This window comes from Neophocaena asiaeorientalis, unplaced genomic scaffold, assembly GCF_003031525.2.
Source record: "Neophocaena asiaeorientalis asiaeorientalis breed wild unplaced genomic scaffold, Neophocaena_asiaeorientalis_V1.1 scaffold59, whole genome shotgun sequence".
Classification (NCBI taxonomy): domain Eukaryota; kingdom Metazoa; phylum Chordata; class Mammalia; order Artiodactyla; family Phocoenidae; genus Neophocaena; species Neophocaena asiaeorientalis.
In genome coordinates, this window is record NW_020174268.1 from 1,184,944 (window position 1) to 1,200,649 (window position 15,706).

The window sequence follows — 15,706 nt, forward strand, 5'->3', positions numbered from 1 at the left end:
TAGAATCAGAGGTCACAAAGAATGAGAAGTACTGGCTCCAGTATTTCAGAAATACTGGATGTGAGGTCTTGGAAAGGTAGCGGGAAATATGGGTCATAGGCTCAGGATAGCATCTGGGCTGGCAGGGGCTCTCCAGCCCATCTGCCGTCTCTCCCCCGTCCCACAGGTAACGGGGGAGTTGTCCTTGCCACCCTCAGAGTGTCTCTGCCTGGTCTTCATGTGCCTGCTCTACCTGCAGTCATTTCTCTACAAAGCGACAGTGTCCTCAGTTGCTAGCACAGTCCCCTGCACGTGGTAAATCTTCAACCAATATTGTTGGTTGAAAGGATAAATGGTAGACTCTCGGTAATATTTGTTGAATGAATCTGTTATTACCCAGAGAGGATAAACTTCATAGGTGAGACCGACTGGCAGTCACAGGATCTGGTCAGTACCCTTGGCTGGGAGTGATTTCCCAGAAGTCTAGGAGGACTACATATAATGGAGAGGGGAAAAAACAATGCAGTCGCTTTGGGTATTTTACATTCTTCTGGTCCCTAAATGTATTTGATGTAGCATCATTTTAAAGTAAAATAATTTCTTTACTACTTTAGATTTAGACAGTAAAAAGTTAACTTTGAGTTTGTATCTATTATTAGTGCTTTCAATATTTTTTAATTTTTTAAATTTAAAAAATTTTTTAAATTTTTTGCAGTACACGGGTCTCTCACTGCTGTGGCCTCTCCCGTTGCGGAGCACAGGCTCCAGACGTGCAGGCTCAGCGGCCGTGGCTCACGGGCCCAGCCGCTCCGCGGCATGTGGGATCTTCCCGGACCGGGGCATGAACTTGTGTCCCCTGCATCGGCAGGCGGACTCTCAACCACTGTGCCACCAGGGAAGCCCTTCAATATGTTTTTAAATTAAATATTAACTTTTTTGGGGGAGACCATAATATAAGCTTATAAACTTTTCCCTTTCTTTTCCTGTTTCAAATTTAAGATAATTCTCTAGTTCACGTTCTTTTTTTTTTTAACATCTTTATTGGAGTATAACTGCTTTACAATGGTGTGTTAGTTTCTGCTTTATACCAAAGTGAATCAGCTGTACATATACATATATCCCCATATCCCCTCCCTCTTGCGTCTCCCTCCCACCCTCCCTATCCCACCCCTCTAGGTGGTCACAAAGCACCGAGCTGATCTCTCTGTGCTATGCAGCTACTTCCCACTAGCTATCTATTTTACGTTTGGTAGTGTATATATGTCCATGCCACGTTAATTCTTAATAATAACGTTTCTTGGTTTTCTCTTTACAAATATATATACTGGCAGAAAACGTACAGAATATAGATTTTAAAAATTAACTGGAACGCTACTGCTCAGATATAAGCACTATTAACATTCAGATATTTACCTTTCATATTTTATATATAACCCTCCTCCCACATACTCATATATAGAGTATTACGTAATATATATACACACACGAATGTATATATATATAGTTGTGTGTGTGTGTATATATATAGTTGTGGGTGTGTATATATATCGCTGTGTGTGTGTGGATATATATAGTTGTGGGTGTGTATATATATCGCTGTGTGTGTGTGGATATATATAGTTGTGGGTGTGTATATATATCGCTGTGTGTGTGTGGATATATATAGTTGTGGGTGTGTATATATATCGCTGTGTGTGTGTGGATATATATAGTTGTGGGTGTGTATATATATCGCTGTGTGTGTGTGGATATATATAGTTGTGGGTGTGTATATATATCGCTGTGTGTGTGTGGATATATATAGTTGTGTGTGTGTATATATATATAGTTGTGTGTGTGTATGTAGTTGTGTGTGTGTATATATATAGTTGTGTGTGTGTATATATCTTGTTGTGTGTGTGTGTATATATATAGTTGTTTAATTCTTATTTGAAAACACAGGATTATCCCACATATACTTTTAACAAGAGAACCCTGATAGGAAGGAGTAATTTCAATTTTGTAATGTTTTCCATTAAAAACTAAGAGTATACTCCTGCCTGGATCATAACTTAACTATGGCTATCACAGTTCACACCAAGCTTAAACTATGGTCTCAAGCTGGTGATGAGATGCCTTTCTTTTGGCATAGTTTTGTGACAATCATATTAAATAAAAGTTATGTAAAAATGAGAAAAAAATCTTCTGTATTCCTTTAGTTCCATTCATTATTTAAAGGGCAGGTTGTAGTGTTTTTAGTTTTGCTATATGCTGCCATAAATGTTGCCAAGTGAAAAAAGATACACTTGATCTTGTGTGTTTCTCTTCAATACGTAAAAAATGGGATCCATGCTACTATATCCACACAAGTGAGGCTACCCTTCAGAGCCTGAAAAAGTACTGACGTGAAAAATCTCCTTAACCAATAAAAATGGAGCAGCAAACAGAAGAAACTAACGCGAAATACTTTAAAATGTATGTACGTGCATCCAGAATTAGTCAGTTTGATTCATCTTGTATGATACTGACTCTATTGTTGGTGAAGATTAATTGTGTTGCGGTGCCCTTGGCATGTTATTTTCCCAGTCCATTTCTCAGTATGACATTTCGTATTTTTCTCTGCTACAAAGCACTCACTATCATAATTTTCACCTGCTGAGTTTACGTTACTAATGATAATATTAAAATTCAGAGTCTTTTTGACCTGTACAGAGGTAAATTAGGTCATGAGAATAGATGGGATGCAATCTGATAAATGGGCAAGAGAGACATTTAATTATTATTAAAGTAAAATCAAATTTTACAAGGTTTGCCAGCCATACTGTGAGATCTCAGTAAACATTAGACAGTCTCCCCTCCCTAACACACCAAAATCCAATTCTCTCTTCTCACTGCTTTCTTGCATATGCCACCTATGAGAAATACTCCAAGAACAAAGTGGTCTGGATTGCTGGTGCATGGTTCATGGTGGATGTAGAATTTGGGGTCCTCTGAATTAAAAAATAGTATGAATAAGGGCAGTGATTATAATAGTTAGCTCTTGCTGAGTGCCTGGTAGATGCCAGGTGTTGGTCCTGCTCTTATCCCCATTTTACAGATGATAAAATCGAGGCACAAATAAGCTAAGTGCTTTCCTCAGCTCACATACCTAGAGAGCAGTGGCTGTAAGACCGGGCCCCAGGTAGCCAGACTTTGGAGCTATTAGTCTAAACTGCCTTCTGTCCAAGTTACCTCTCAGGGAATCACAACTTCTGGACTTCGTTCAAGCCCCTAATCCCAGGCCAAGTCCTTTCCTTGCTGAGAACACCGAAGCCAGTGTTTGGTGATTTCCCTTTTCAGCACCTGCTCTCTCCACAAGGGGCCATGTGCTCCTTGAGGATGGTGACCAGGCTGTGATTGTGTGTGCTCCCAACACACAGCACTCTGTCTACAACACTACACTGCCCACTGTGTGGACTTGGGTGGACACGGAAGCACCTAGTTGTGAGTCCACGTATCTTTTGTGCATTCTCCAAAGGGCTGTGATTTCTTATAAACCAGAGCCTGGCAATTAGTAACTGTATATTTTCCTTTGGGGATCGAATCACAGCAAAGTTCAACATTTAGACTAAAGTCTCTGGACACCTCAGTTCAGTATAGTTCGATTAGAATTTATCGAACCTCCACCACTCTCTCATCCATCAGATATGTATTGAGCACCTACTATATGGTTGGTTTTGTGCTAGGTAAGATTCAAAGATGAGTAATAGTGGTTCGTGCTCTCAAAGAACCTAAGAGTCTAGAGTATGTAACAGGCATGTAAAATATATTGAAGGACAGTGTGATGTAACTATGACAAGGAAGCCCCTAGCAGCACCTGACCTGAACTGGAGTGGACAGCAGGCAGTAGTTACCCAAAATGTGGTCTGCAGACTGATGGCCCTGGGAGCTTATTAGCAAATTCTCAGGCTTCAGCCCAAACCTTCCCAATCTCAAACTCTAAGGGGTGAGCCCAGCAATCTGTGCTTTAAGAAGCTCTCCTTTTGTTTCTGTTGCTTACTAAAGTTTGGGAAGTATTGCCTTAGAGAATGTTAAGACTCACAGACGCATAGCCATAGGCAAAGAAAACTTACACCAAATTAAAGCTGTAACATAAGAAAGCTGGATGAGTGACCCCTACCACCTCAATTCTAACTTTCACAGTCGGCAAGACCTCTGTACACATCTGAAACTGAACTGCAACGAGATGTGCTTAATCCTTAAGATCACCTGCAGATAATATAGATAAGGAAGTGTTTGCATTTCTCACCTAATCAGGCCAAACAGATTCACAGAGCTGTCTGAGGTGGCTGGAGTTTCTACCTCCACTCAATCATCAGTCAACAAGCATTATAAATGTATTACAGATGTGCCCACCTACACAGGCTCATCACTCTGTTAGGTTCTGTAACACACACCTACACATTACCTGCCCTTAAGGCACTTACACCTGAGTTGAGAAGCTAGGCGTATCATAACTGGGTAGTTCAGAATGTTTGGGATAATGATAACTACTGTGGGAATATTTAGAAGATGGTAATTGATTTGGGCTGATCTTAGGATAAGACCCCAAGAAGTAGGAATTGAGCTGGGCTTCAACACAGCAGAATTTGCACTGCCGGCAAAAAGCATGACGTGATAGATGGAGGAAAGCTGAATTACCAATAAAAATATCTAATTATTTAGAGTTTTTCATGTATGGTGCACCTAGCCGAATTTGACCTGTTGACTAAAGTCATTTCTTCAGGATCCCAGGTCAACAGTTATTCCCAATAGCAGGCCAACAGTTATTCTGTTCTTACCAAGGGGACCAACTTGAATACTGCTGTGTACAATGTCCAGGAACAGGCTTCCCTGGTGGAGCAGTGGTTAAGAATCCGTCTGCCAATGCAGGGGACACGTGTTCGAGCCCTGGTCTGGGAAGATCCCACGTGACGCGGAGCAACTAAGCCCGTGTGCCACAACTACTGAGCCTGTGCTCTAGAGGCTGTGTGCCACAACTACTGAGCCTGCAAGCTACAACTACTGAAGCTCGTGCACCTAGACCTGTGCTCCACAACAAGAGAAGCCACTGCAACGAGAAGCCTGCGTACCGTAACAAAGAGTAGCCTCCGCTCTCCGCAACTAGAGAAAGCCTGTGTGCAGCAACGAAGACCCAACGCAGCCAAAAATAAATAAATAAATAAATTCATTTATTAAAAAAAAAATGTCCAGGAACGATACCTAAGCTTACAGCGGTAAGACATGTTATACTTGTGTGCATGTGTGTCAGTGTGTGTGTACGTGTGGTGAGGGGAGTGGGGGATTAGACCCACATAGGTTTGGGGGCTTTACGTAGGTCGCACTTGCAGACCTTTCTCCTAGTCTCAAGTCATCTTTCTCAAAGCTGGCAATGGCAAGAAACTGTGCAAATTAGATTCTGAAAGTCTCATAAACGTAAGTAGCTCATCAGCATACACCGAACAGTCTGGAAACTGTCCAGACATGAAAGGCACTCTGAAATCTCACAAGGAAGCTGACATAACAATACAAGTGACGGCGATGCAGCATCATGGCCACAAATCTGCCCTACAAGGGCAATTTCAGGGCTGGGGAGGCTGAGGCTTAGAGGATTTTCTTGGGGGAAGGAAAAAAAAAAGAAGAGAAATCTTAAAACAGCAACAACAACAAAACCTATGAAGTGTTCTAAGGCTGATGAGTCTTTCTAGAAAGAACGTAAGATGTGAAGGCCTCTTCCACTGGGCAGGGGCAGTAGCTTTCCTCCCCAGCTCAACGTTTGCTCTGCCTGAATTAGGAAGAAAGACATGGAGGGAGTTCAGGCTGAGGTGTGGCCTGAGGAAGTTCCAGGTGGCTACAAACAGGGTGCCTGGTGCCTGGGAGAGCAGTGTGGCCGGGTGCCCCTCTGGGCGGGGTGGGCAGGCCAGGAGGGAGGGAGGGGAGGCTGCATTTGGCACGAACTCACAGCTGGGGCCGCTTCCCACCTCTCAGGTCCTAGACAGGGTTGGGGGAACGGAGAGGGGCGCCTCCGTCAGGGCAAGGCTGAACGAGTAGAACGCACTTCCCTTGCTCATGGGTCCTCTGAAATGTCCAAGTAGTATTTCCAAGTCTGACCTTTGTCGTCACCCCCAGGAAGCCCATCAATATTGCATCTGCAGGTTAATACCTGAGTTGTTTGCTTCGAAGTCCGGGATAAACTTCTTCTGGGGTAGAGTTTTCATTACGTGGGCATAGTCGTGCAACTACAGACACACCTCTGGTGAAGGCCGTCTCGCTTCTCGAGTTGGCGGGGATGGGTGGGATGGTGGCGGCAGCAAGCGACGAAACTTAGGAAAACTCTTCCCGGCAGTCTTCTCCGCCCCCCTCCCCCTTTTTTTCTTCTTTCCACCTTTCCACCTACTTTCCCCTTCTCTGTCCTCGTCCTTACACGTTTCCTCAAAGAAACACCACCGTCTAGTGAGTTCTGTGGCACTGTGATGGATGAGGTCTGGAGATGAGCAGTGTGTGTGGTGAGAGAATGACTGCCCCGTGCAGCGTTACACAACCCTCCTGAGACCCAGGGAGTGCTGAACAGAGAATCCTTGCAAGACCAGCGTCAAGACGGTGAGCCGGGCCATGCTCGGCCATGCTGGCCGGCACATTTCACACCTCTTCCTTTCCTGGTCTCTGTGGTTAGCAGAAACTGGGAGTGTAGAAATCACTGTAGAACATTTAATGTTCGAAAAACAATAAGTGTCTAGGAACATAGAGAACTAACACCAGGGGACGCTCATCTCCTGGTGAATCCCTGTTCCCTGCTGTTTTCAGGTCACTAATCCTGGTGATATGTCAGCAGGAACCGAAGCTGTGTGAAGAGAAGGAGGCGCCCCACTTTCCCCTACCATCTTCCAGAGGCACTAGAACAAAGTGCTTCTGTCCACATTTCGGGCTCCTGGCTTTTTCCACAAATGCTCCTCAACTTTCTTCCTGTTCCGTTTTGAGCAGCACATCAGGCAGTGCTAAGCTGTATCTCCTGGGAGGCCTGGTTCCCGTGACTGAGCTCTCTAGCTTTATTACACTTTAAAATGATACTGCCTGCACTCAAGTCATGTCTGTATATTCCTGTGTGCATCTCTTGTTGACGGTTTTGAGTTTCCATGTATCTTCCTGGCCATATTAGAAATAAAAAGTTAAGCTTCTGTTTGGGCTTAGAACTCATGTTGTCCTTGTACTTGGACATTCTCAATCTCATGTATTCTCTGGAGAGGGTGGGTAGGGGTGGCCTGGGTTTGGGATCCACACAGAGAACAGGTTCTGCCATCCCTAGACCACCAGGAAGACGCTCTAGTTCACAGCACAAAACCCCCAATAACATGTCTCAGTATCATTCTTCTAAATCATTCACGAAGGCTATACCATTTGCCTTTCTCTGCAGAATGCAGACATTCTTGGGAGCCATTTTCATGTCCTGTTGAAGAACTCAGTATTCTATGTGGTCACATTCAGACAGTATTACTGGTTGTCTAGCTCATCACTTACCATGTAGGGGCTGAGCTTTAATCTTTGTAAAGAGTTAGTGGATCTCCCTCTATCCCTAAATCCCATTCTAATGGAAAAGCATCCCCATTTCAAAAGTGCTTAAATGGTGGATGGATTAACTAATCCACCATTAAAGAATACTCATTGCACACTATCCATGGCAGCAAAAACAAATGCTATTTTAAAGGCCCACAGCAGGGACTGATTCAATACGCTACAGCACATCTGTGGCATGAAGTATTAGGCAGTCATTAAAAGTTGTATCAAGGAAACACTTAATAACATGGGGAACTGCTCATGATTTACAATGAAAAAAAATGTATGGCTGTAAAACTGCCCATATAATATGCTGTAAGTTTGGTAAAAATGTATATATGTGCACATAGGCGAGGCTGAAGGAAACACAAGAAAGTGTAAACACTGATTTCTGAGTGGTAAGATTGCAGGTGATTGTTTTCTTTATATTTTCCACAAAAAAGAAAATGGCTCTTTTAAGATAAGAGCATTTGTGTGTGTGGGGGTATTGGATTTATAAAAGTTACCAATCTTCCATTCTAAACAATTGCTTTTGCTTCTGTATCACGTAGGATTATCATTAACCTTCTGGGGGAAGTATAATTGACTCCAGAGTGGAAAATCTTGGTTTCAGATCTTGATTTTAGCTATATAGGTATCCATGTCTGTGTCAGACCATTTCAGTCAGCACTGAAATTTATGTCTACTTTGGCTGTTTTCATGTCTCCAAACCCAACCTGTCAGCTTTATTAAACATGCACTAATCCTATTACACGCTCCAAATCCTCTAATGGCCAAGCAGGTCCTATCAGCTCCCGTCCTGACAAAAAGGCCTAACTGTAGGCCCAGCTCCAGCTGTGGAAACACATGGCGGGTTGGCAGTGAGGCTCCTGGTAAGGAAACTTCTCGAGTGTTTACTGGAACCAAAGACACTAACCCTGAAGCCAGCTTTGTCCAACTTTGACAGCAGTTCCCTCTCTAATCCTTCCTTGGGGCACATGCTGAGAAGAGAGTTTATGAACAGGGTCTCCTCCGACCATCAGTCCTTTCCGAGGGGGCTGGGTTGGGATGTGTGTGGTTTTTATCACGTGCAATTCTGGGTTTCACAGCAAATGGCGGGGATGCGGCTAATTCACAGCAGAAAACATGGTAAACTAGCTGGAAGAAGGCAGCTGGGTGGGCGCAGGAGGGTGGGGTCGGGGTAGCGGTGGGAACGGAAGCACCAGCAGAAGAAAAGCAACGTTACAGAGGCTGTAACTGGAACAAAAGGCCAGAGGCTGGGTGTGAGCATTTAATATGTGAATGGGGCCATACATTACAGGCTAAAGGAAGCATCAGTCCATGAAAAAGGATGGAGCAATAATAATACCCAACGCTTCCCGGCCACGTCAGCACTGCTTAGCAATGCTCACGATAACCCTACGAGGTAGCTGCAGTCACTACCTTTGTTTTAGAAGTGAACAGAATGGTGGCGCAGGGTGCGATGAATGGCCCAGGGTCCCCCGGACAGTAAATGGCGGAACCAGGACTAAAGCCAGGCTACTTGGTGCCCAGATCTGTTCTTAATCTCTACATTCTGCTGCCTCCTTCAGTGACGACTTGTTGATTTACTGAGTCCAGAAGGGATGGAAGGCGAAGTAAGTCAGACAGAGAAAGACAAATATAATATGATATCACTGCTAGGTGGAATCTAATTTTTAAAAAAATGATACAAATGAATTTATTTACAAAACAGAAACAGACTTACAGATAGCGAAAACAAACTTACGGTTACCAAAGGGGAAACGTGGTGGGGAAGGATAAAGCAGGAGCTTGGGATGAACATACACACTACCACGTACAAGACAGATAACCAACAAGGACCTACTTAGAGCACAGGGAACTCTACTCAATATTTTCCGATAACCTCTATGAGAAAAGAATCTACAGGAATGAATATACGTATATGTAGAACTGAATCACTTTGCTGTACACCTAAAACTAACACAACAATGTCAATCAACCATACTCCAATAAAATTAAAAAAAAAAAAAGGGCTTCCCTGGTGGCGCAGTGGTTGAGATGCCTGCCGATGCAGGGGACACGGGTTCGTGCCCCGGTCCAGGAAGATCCCACATGTCGTGGAGCGGCTGGGCCCGTGAGCCATGGCCACTGGGCCTGCGCGTCCGGAGCCTGTGCTCTGCAACGGGAGAGGCCGCAACAGTGAGAGGCCCCCGTACAGCACAAAAAAACAAGTAAATAAATAAAAAATAAATTAAAAAAAAGAAAGGGGGGGATGGAAGACTGTGTTGGAACACAGACTGGGGGCCTTCGTACAGCCTCAGGCAGCGAGATGGTGAGAGGAAAGACCCCCAGGGGCCGGAAGGACCGTGGCGTCTGCAGTCTCACCCCCGGTATCTGCAGGCGCACGCTCCCTGGGCCGGTGCTCCAGTTCCCTGCCGTGCAGCCTGTGGAATGGGGCGAGGGAGGGACAGACCTTTGTGCTGAGGTGTTCCTTACTGTCTCCTCCAGTTCAAGGTCGGGGCCTCCAAGAACAGGCCAGAAGCTACAGGAGGGAAGGATAGAGCCTGAGTTGTCTTTGTCCTCTGAGACTATGGTCCCAGTTTCCGGTGGGGTTTTTCTTCAGCCTTGTTTGATACATCAGTATGTATATACTCTCTTGTGCTTAACGTACCCAAAGGATGGTACGCACGTTCTGCAGCTGGGCCAAGGGCTCGACGCTAGCAGAGGTTCCGCCATAGGCACCGTTAGAATACACGGTTAATGGCAGCTTTCTGCCGCAGCGTGTGCTAAACTTGAAGACTGTTCTGCACACGGTATCTCTTCCATATGCTCTTAACATCTTTACCCTGACAAATTTAAAGACAACCTGAGGATTTACTTACTTACAGAGGCAACGTGAAAAACTGAAAAATCTTTTCTCTTTTGTGTTTTTGTTTTATTGTTGGGTGGGAAAGGTGTTCCACTAGACAGGGTAACCTTCAGTGCCACAGATTCAACCTCTTTCCAGACTGCAAATGATTTCTGTAGCTCCAGTGTGTGAGCTTGAATTATGCAAGTAGAGGAGGGGGCGGTAAAAGCTTTCCTGTAGCAGAAACAAAGAGGGGGGAGAAAAAATTCATGGAAAGCTTCTAGACCAAATTTTTCTGTACGTTGCCGGCTTAAGTAGCCACTTTATTTGATCCCTCCTAGCTGTTCCTGCATTTCTTGCATCCTCTCCTTTCCCTTCCACTTTCTCGCCGAGCATATGCAGGTTAAGGATCATGGGTGGTGATACCTCTGGGAGGGAGGTACCTGGGAGGAAGGTCATCAAAAGAGATGCAAGGTGAGGACAGATATCAAATTAATTACATTCAATAAAGTAATTAATAGTAAATTTAATTTTAAATTAAATTTTTAAAGTTTTTAATTGAAGATTTTGATATCTGTTATACGTAATGACCAGGGACCAGGTTAGTTATTCAGCAATCCTAGGGGTTAAGAGAGAGCTCGGAGACAGAGACCAAACGAAAAATCACAGCTTTGCTTTTGAGGAAAGAAAATTGGTTTTGGAATAACTGAAATCTCTGAAGGATCTGTACTGAAGGCTAGTTTTAAACTTGGGTATACTAAAATATATCCCGTTCCAAATACAAGGAAAAACCCGCTTCAGATCTTAAGTGCAGTCCTCTTGGAGAAAAGGCCTTTGCAACTGATCTCAGCTTCCGGCTCCAATGCTTTTAGATTAGCCTTTCAGAAACCTCTTCTCATGGGCATGAGCTCACAGAAGGTCTTGCGCATGGGGACAAGGGTGGGCTTTGTAAGGGTGCCTCTGTTTGGGGACCTCAAGAATACTGAACAAGGTGTTGGTCAGATACTGTCCTTGCCCAATAAAATATAAAAACAGTAGAAAATAATTAGTAACTGACTGACTCTAGGTGCGGCTACGTCTCATAAGCTTAGCTCTTGAGACTAAATAGGCAAAAGAGTTACTAAGTTGCAAAACCGGACACATCTTTTTTTTTTTTTTTTCTGACACATCTTTGAGCGGCAGGTGTGCATCTGTCATGCTAACATTCTGAATGCCCGACAATTCTGTTACGTCTGAATCTCCCTGCCAGGCTTCATGACACAGCTATTAATATACAGAATCAACCAGAAACAAATCTGAGCAATGCAGACCAGGATTTATGGACGTGTTAATTACGGCATTATTTATAAAATTAAAAAAACAATAGGAAGTTAAATGCCTAACACATAGGCGCGTGGTTCAGTTAGTTCATATCTACGTTACACAGCCCTTAAGAGCCATGTCTCTGAGGAACATTTACTGACAAGAAGAATACTCATGGTATAATGAGAAATCAATAAGGTACAAAATGGAAGACACTGTGATCATATTTATTGGTTCATTTATTTATGGTTTTTTCCCCTCTGGTCGTATGCATGCACGTGTGGGAAGAACTAAAATAAAATACTGATGGTGACTATCTCTGAGTAATGAGATATTAGCTTCTTTTTCTCTACCTTTGTATACTTTTCTGTAATTTTCCAGTTTCAGACAAACCTTTTCCTTCTCCAATAAAATATACTGCTTTAAGAAAGCAATTATTAATTCTCACAAGAATACCTAGCTAAGCCAGCACCAGTCCGCTATATAATTATTATTAAGAAATGGTAATATACACAGCTCCTATCCCTGCATGTGAATAATAATGGTGAAAATAATCAATATGTCTCAGTCAGTAACCTCTGGGCCAGAAGCTTTAGAGCTCATGATCTGCATTAAAATTCATCCTGTCAGAGCACTACCTACTGTATTGAATATTCTGATACTGATGTATGAAAAGGGAATTGATACTCGTCAAGGACGTACTCTGGGCCAGGTGTTCATATATGGGGTTTCGCTTAGTACGCTTCTGGATGAGGAAACTGAAGTTCAAAAAGGTCAAATCACTGAACTGACTCTGGCCACATGACTCCTCAGTGATCAAAATGGATTCAAACCCTCTCAGTCTGGCTTGAAAGCCCCCTCTCCTTTCACCACCGCAGGGCTGGTGAAAACTTCAGATGACACGTAGACTTCATTTCAGACATTTAAAAATATCTTAAAATATTTTGCTAGCGCTCCGACCGTGTGGCCAAAATAACTGACCTTTGTTTCTTTTCTTTCACACAACCTAGTGGAGGTGCTGGGCAAACTACCCAAAGGAAACAACGTGACAGACAGAAAAGGGAAGGACAGGTGAATAATCCACCTACTGGGAGACGCTTGAAAGAACAGGCAATTTTTTAGAGTTGCACAAACTAGCCTAGCCCACTGCTCGGTGAGGGAGGAGGCGGCCAGCTGAGATGTCGGGCAAGTGCTACCAGACTCCATCAGTCCACAAATCTCTCCCCGAACCCGCCCCAGCGGGCAAGAGGCTGCTCCTCTCTCCCGCTTGGCCTGACTGAACCCCATTTCTCAACCATCATTTTTGGGGGTTGATTACAAAGCACACGTCATGGATTCTAGAGAGGTTTTTTTTTTTTTTTTGCAGTACGCGGGCCTCTCCCTGTTGTGGCCTCTCCCGTTGCGGAGCACAGGCTCCGGATGCGCAGGCTCAGCGGCCATGGCTCACGGGCCCAGCCGCTCCGCGGCATGTGGGATCTTCCCGGACCGGGGCACGAACCCGTGTCCCCTGCATCGGCAGGCGGACTCTCAACCACTGCGCCACCAGGGAAGCCCTAGAGAGGTATTCTTAAACGTTAAAAACTTTCCTCTAAGAGAGGACGACAGACCTTAAAGATGATCTCTTTTCACTCTTTCCACTTCACAATATATACCTTTTGACATTTCTCAAGAAAGAGGCTACAGACTAGATATTGTGTCAGGCCTATCTTTCCATGTTCAGCGTGAATTCCACACTGAATTCAATCAGCAGATGAGTTTGTAATCCTAACAACATCCCATGTAGTTAGAACCTCACAATTACAAAGGGCTTCCACATCAGTGATGTCATTTGCTTCTCACAGTAAACCTGAAGGAAGGAAAGGGAGGTAATGTCACCCCCATCTCACAGATCAGGAAATCAAGACATACTGCCACTTGGTCTGGCTTATTGGATTAGACAGCAGCTTCCTTGGGAGGCACAGAGGGGCTGACTCTGAGGGGGGGTGCATATGAAAGTTTCAAAACGTGGCAGTAACGTGTCTCTGGAAAACAGGATCCTGAAAAGGGGTTTTCGGGTAAGGATGGGGTAATGAAATACTGGAGCGGGAAGACAAACTCTACTTAGGTCACACTGTTGCCTGTGGAGAGCTCTGGGTGAGTGGCTTCCTTCCCTAACTTTCTGCTTTCTCAGTCCTATCTATTCTTCAAAGCCAAACCCAAATCCCACAGATCCAGGAGCCGTTCTTGAGTATCTAGCACAGAGAGACCATAATAACAGCACCTTAAGATTTCCATGTGCCTTAGCTCATTACATCGTGATAAGCTTTTGAGGTAGGCTGCATAGTCAGTTTTACAAATGAAGAAAATGAAGCTCTGAGGGGTTCAGTAGCTCGTCAAGCTGACCCGGCTGATAAACAGCAAAGTCTGGATTTCAAACTACAACAAATCACAGAGGCCTCACCTTCCTGCACATGTATCCCATCTTGTATATTGCCTGCCCACGTCTCCCTTAGTTCATCATCAGCCTTTCGTTGTAAGTTCTTTGAGGGCAGACACCAAGCCTATATTTCTTTCTAACCACCCCCTCCCACGGTTAGCAGAGCCCCATGTACACAGTAGGTTCTCAATAAGCATCATATGTTAAACATCTGTTTGGTAGGAACAGTAGTTATTAAGGGGGATTTTTTGGTACTCCGAATGTCAGGGTCTCTGCTGTATATAATCAAAACAAGAGTGAACATGGAATGTATAATTTCTCCTCCCTCTAGCTTAATCAGGCATTCATGACCATGTCTGATTCTGTGTTATGTGAAAAGAACGGCTCAGTAAGCATTTTCTATGAAGAGGATAGTCAAATACATACAGATATCAAAGAGATTTTTTAAAAAGGCGAAAACAAAACCATCCAATGTATGGAGAGACAATGATCCACATGGCGTACTGTTTCACCTGAGACTAAAGAACTTCCAAGGCAAAGAGAGTACTCGACTAATACTGGGAAATTCAAGGTACACCAAGGAGGAAGCAGAGTGCCAGGTGGGATCCTATACCATTAGACTCTGTCTCAAGAGGACGGATGCTCTATGCTACTGATCGGGGTCAGAAACAGAGAAAGGTACGCTTTCAAGGGCTTTTCTGGGAGAAGGGGTTTGCTTTGAAACCCCTTCAGCATAGCAGCCATTTCGCTACCCTCTTCATTGCCAGGCAAACTTAATAAAAAACACATGCAGTATACAATGTATTACCCTGTTGGGTCTCATTCCATTTGCCCTCCCAACACCTCACTGGTCTATAGCTTTGAAAATATAAAGGGCTCGAATAAATTCACTGAGATGAGAATTTTTATGATAGAGCTTAGCTCAAGTACTCCTATGTCCACATCTGGTAACCTAAGCTAACAGTACCTACCATATATTAGTCATCTTAATAAGCCGCTGAGACGCAGGGCTTCTGACTTCCTTTGTGTCAAAAAGTACCACGTTCTCGTGGGCTTTCAACCAACACCAAGCAAGAAGAGCAAACACCAGGTTTGTGGTACCTACATTTGTGTCCTCATGGCTGTGGCCATTGGTCTCGACCAACTCCTTGGTACCCTTCAACTGCAGATTTTAAGAAAAAACAAAACAAAAAAACCCAAATGAATAAGTAAGCATTATCTACTAAGTGTATATCATCCTGTAAACCCTGATTTATCTGAGGCTGCCCTTTATGAAACTTCCAACAAGAAAAACAGATGGAGCACATAATTCTAACGAGTCTTCCTGAAGCCAGTGTGAGACCAATACTTTACGAAACCTGATGGCTGGCAAGAAATAAGTGGGCCTTGGTCATTATTTTTAAATAATAAAATTAGAAAGCAGTTCCACAGGCATAAAATGCATAAAATTCATTCTTAAGAATAATAAATGATTCCATTTCCTCGTTGTATTGCTATTAACTTCAACCCGGCAGTGTTTGCAAGTTGCCACCAGCTAAATGATGTTATATAACAATTATTCGAGAATTATGTTATCTCCCCTTGTTTTAACATGCCGCAGTGCTACTGTACGTGTCCTCCTTGAGAACCTA

General features: G+C 43.8%; 1 protein-coding gene across 5 annotated transcripts in view; it reads right to left on the reverse strand.

Annotated features, from left to right (window-relative positions):
* ENOX1 (ecto-NOX disulfide-thiol exchanger 1) overlaps positions 1-15,706 on the reverse strand; it is a 590,187-nt gene that overhangs the window by 47,946 nt on the left and 526,535 nt on the right. For 4 of the 5 annotated variants that reach the window (XM_024755643.1, XM_024755640.1, XM_024755641.1 and 1 more), the window contains one exon: positions 15,181-15,237. The exons of the other annotated variant lie outside the window; for it this stretch is intronic. In XM_024755643.1, the coding sequence (XP_024611411.1) occupies positions 15,181-15,237 (57 nt within the window). The remainder of the gene's footprint in view (positions 1-15,180; positions 15,238-15,706) is intronic. 5 annotated transcript variants of the gene reach the window in all.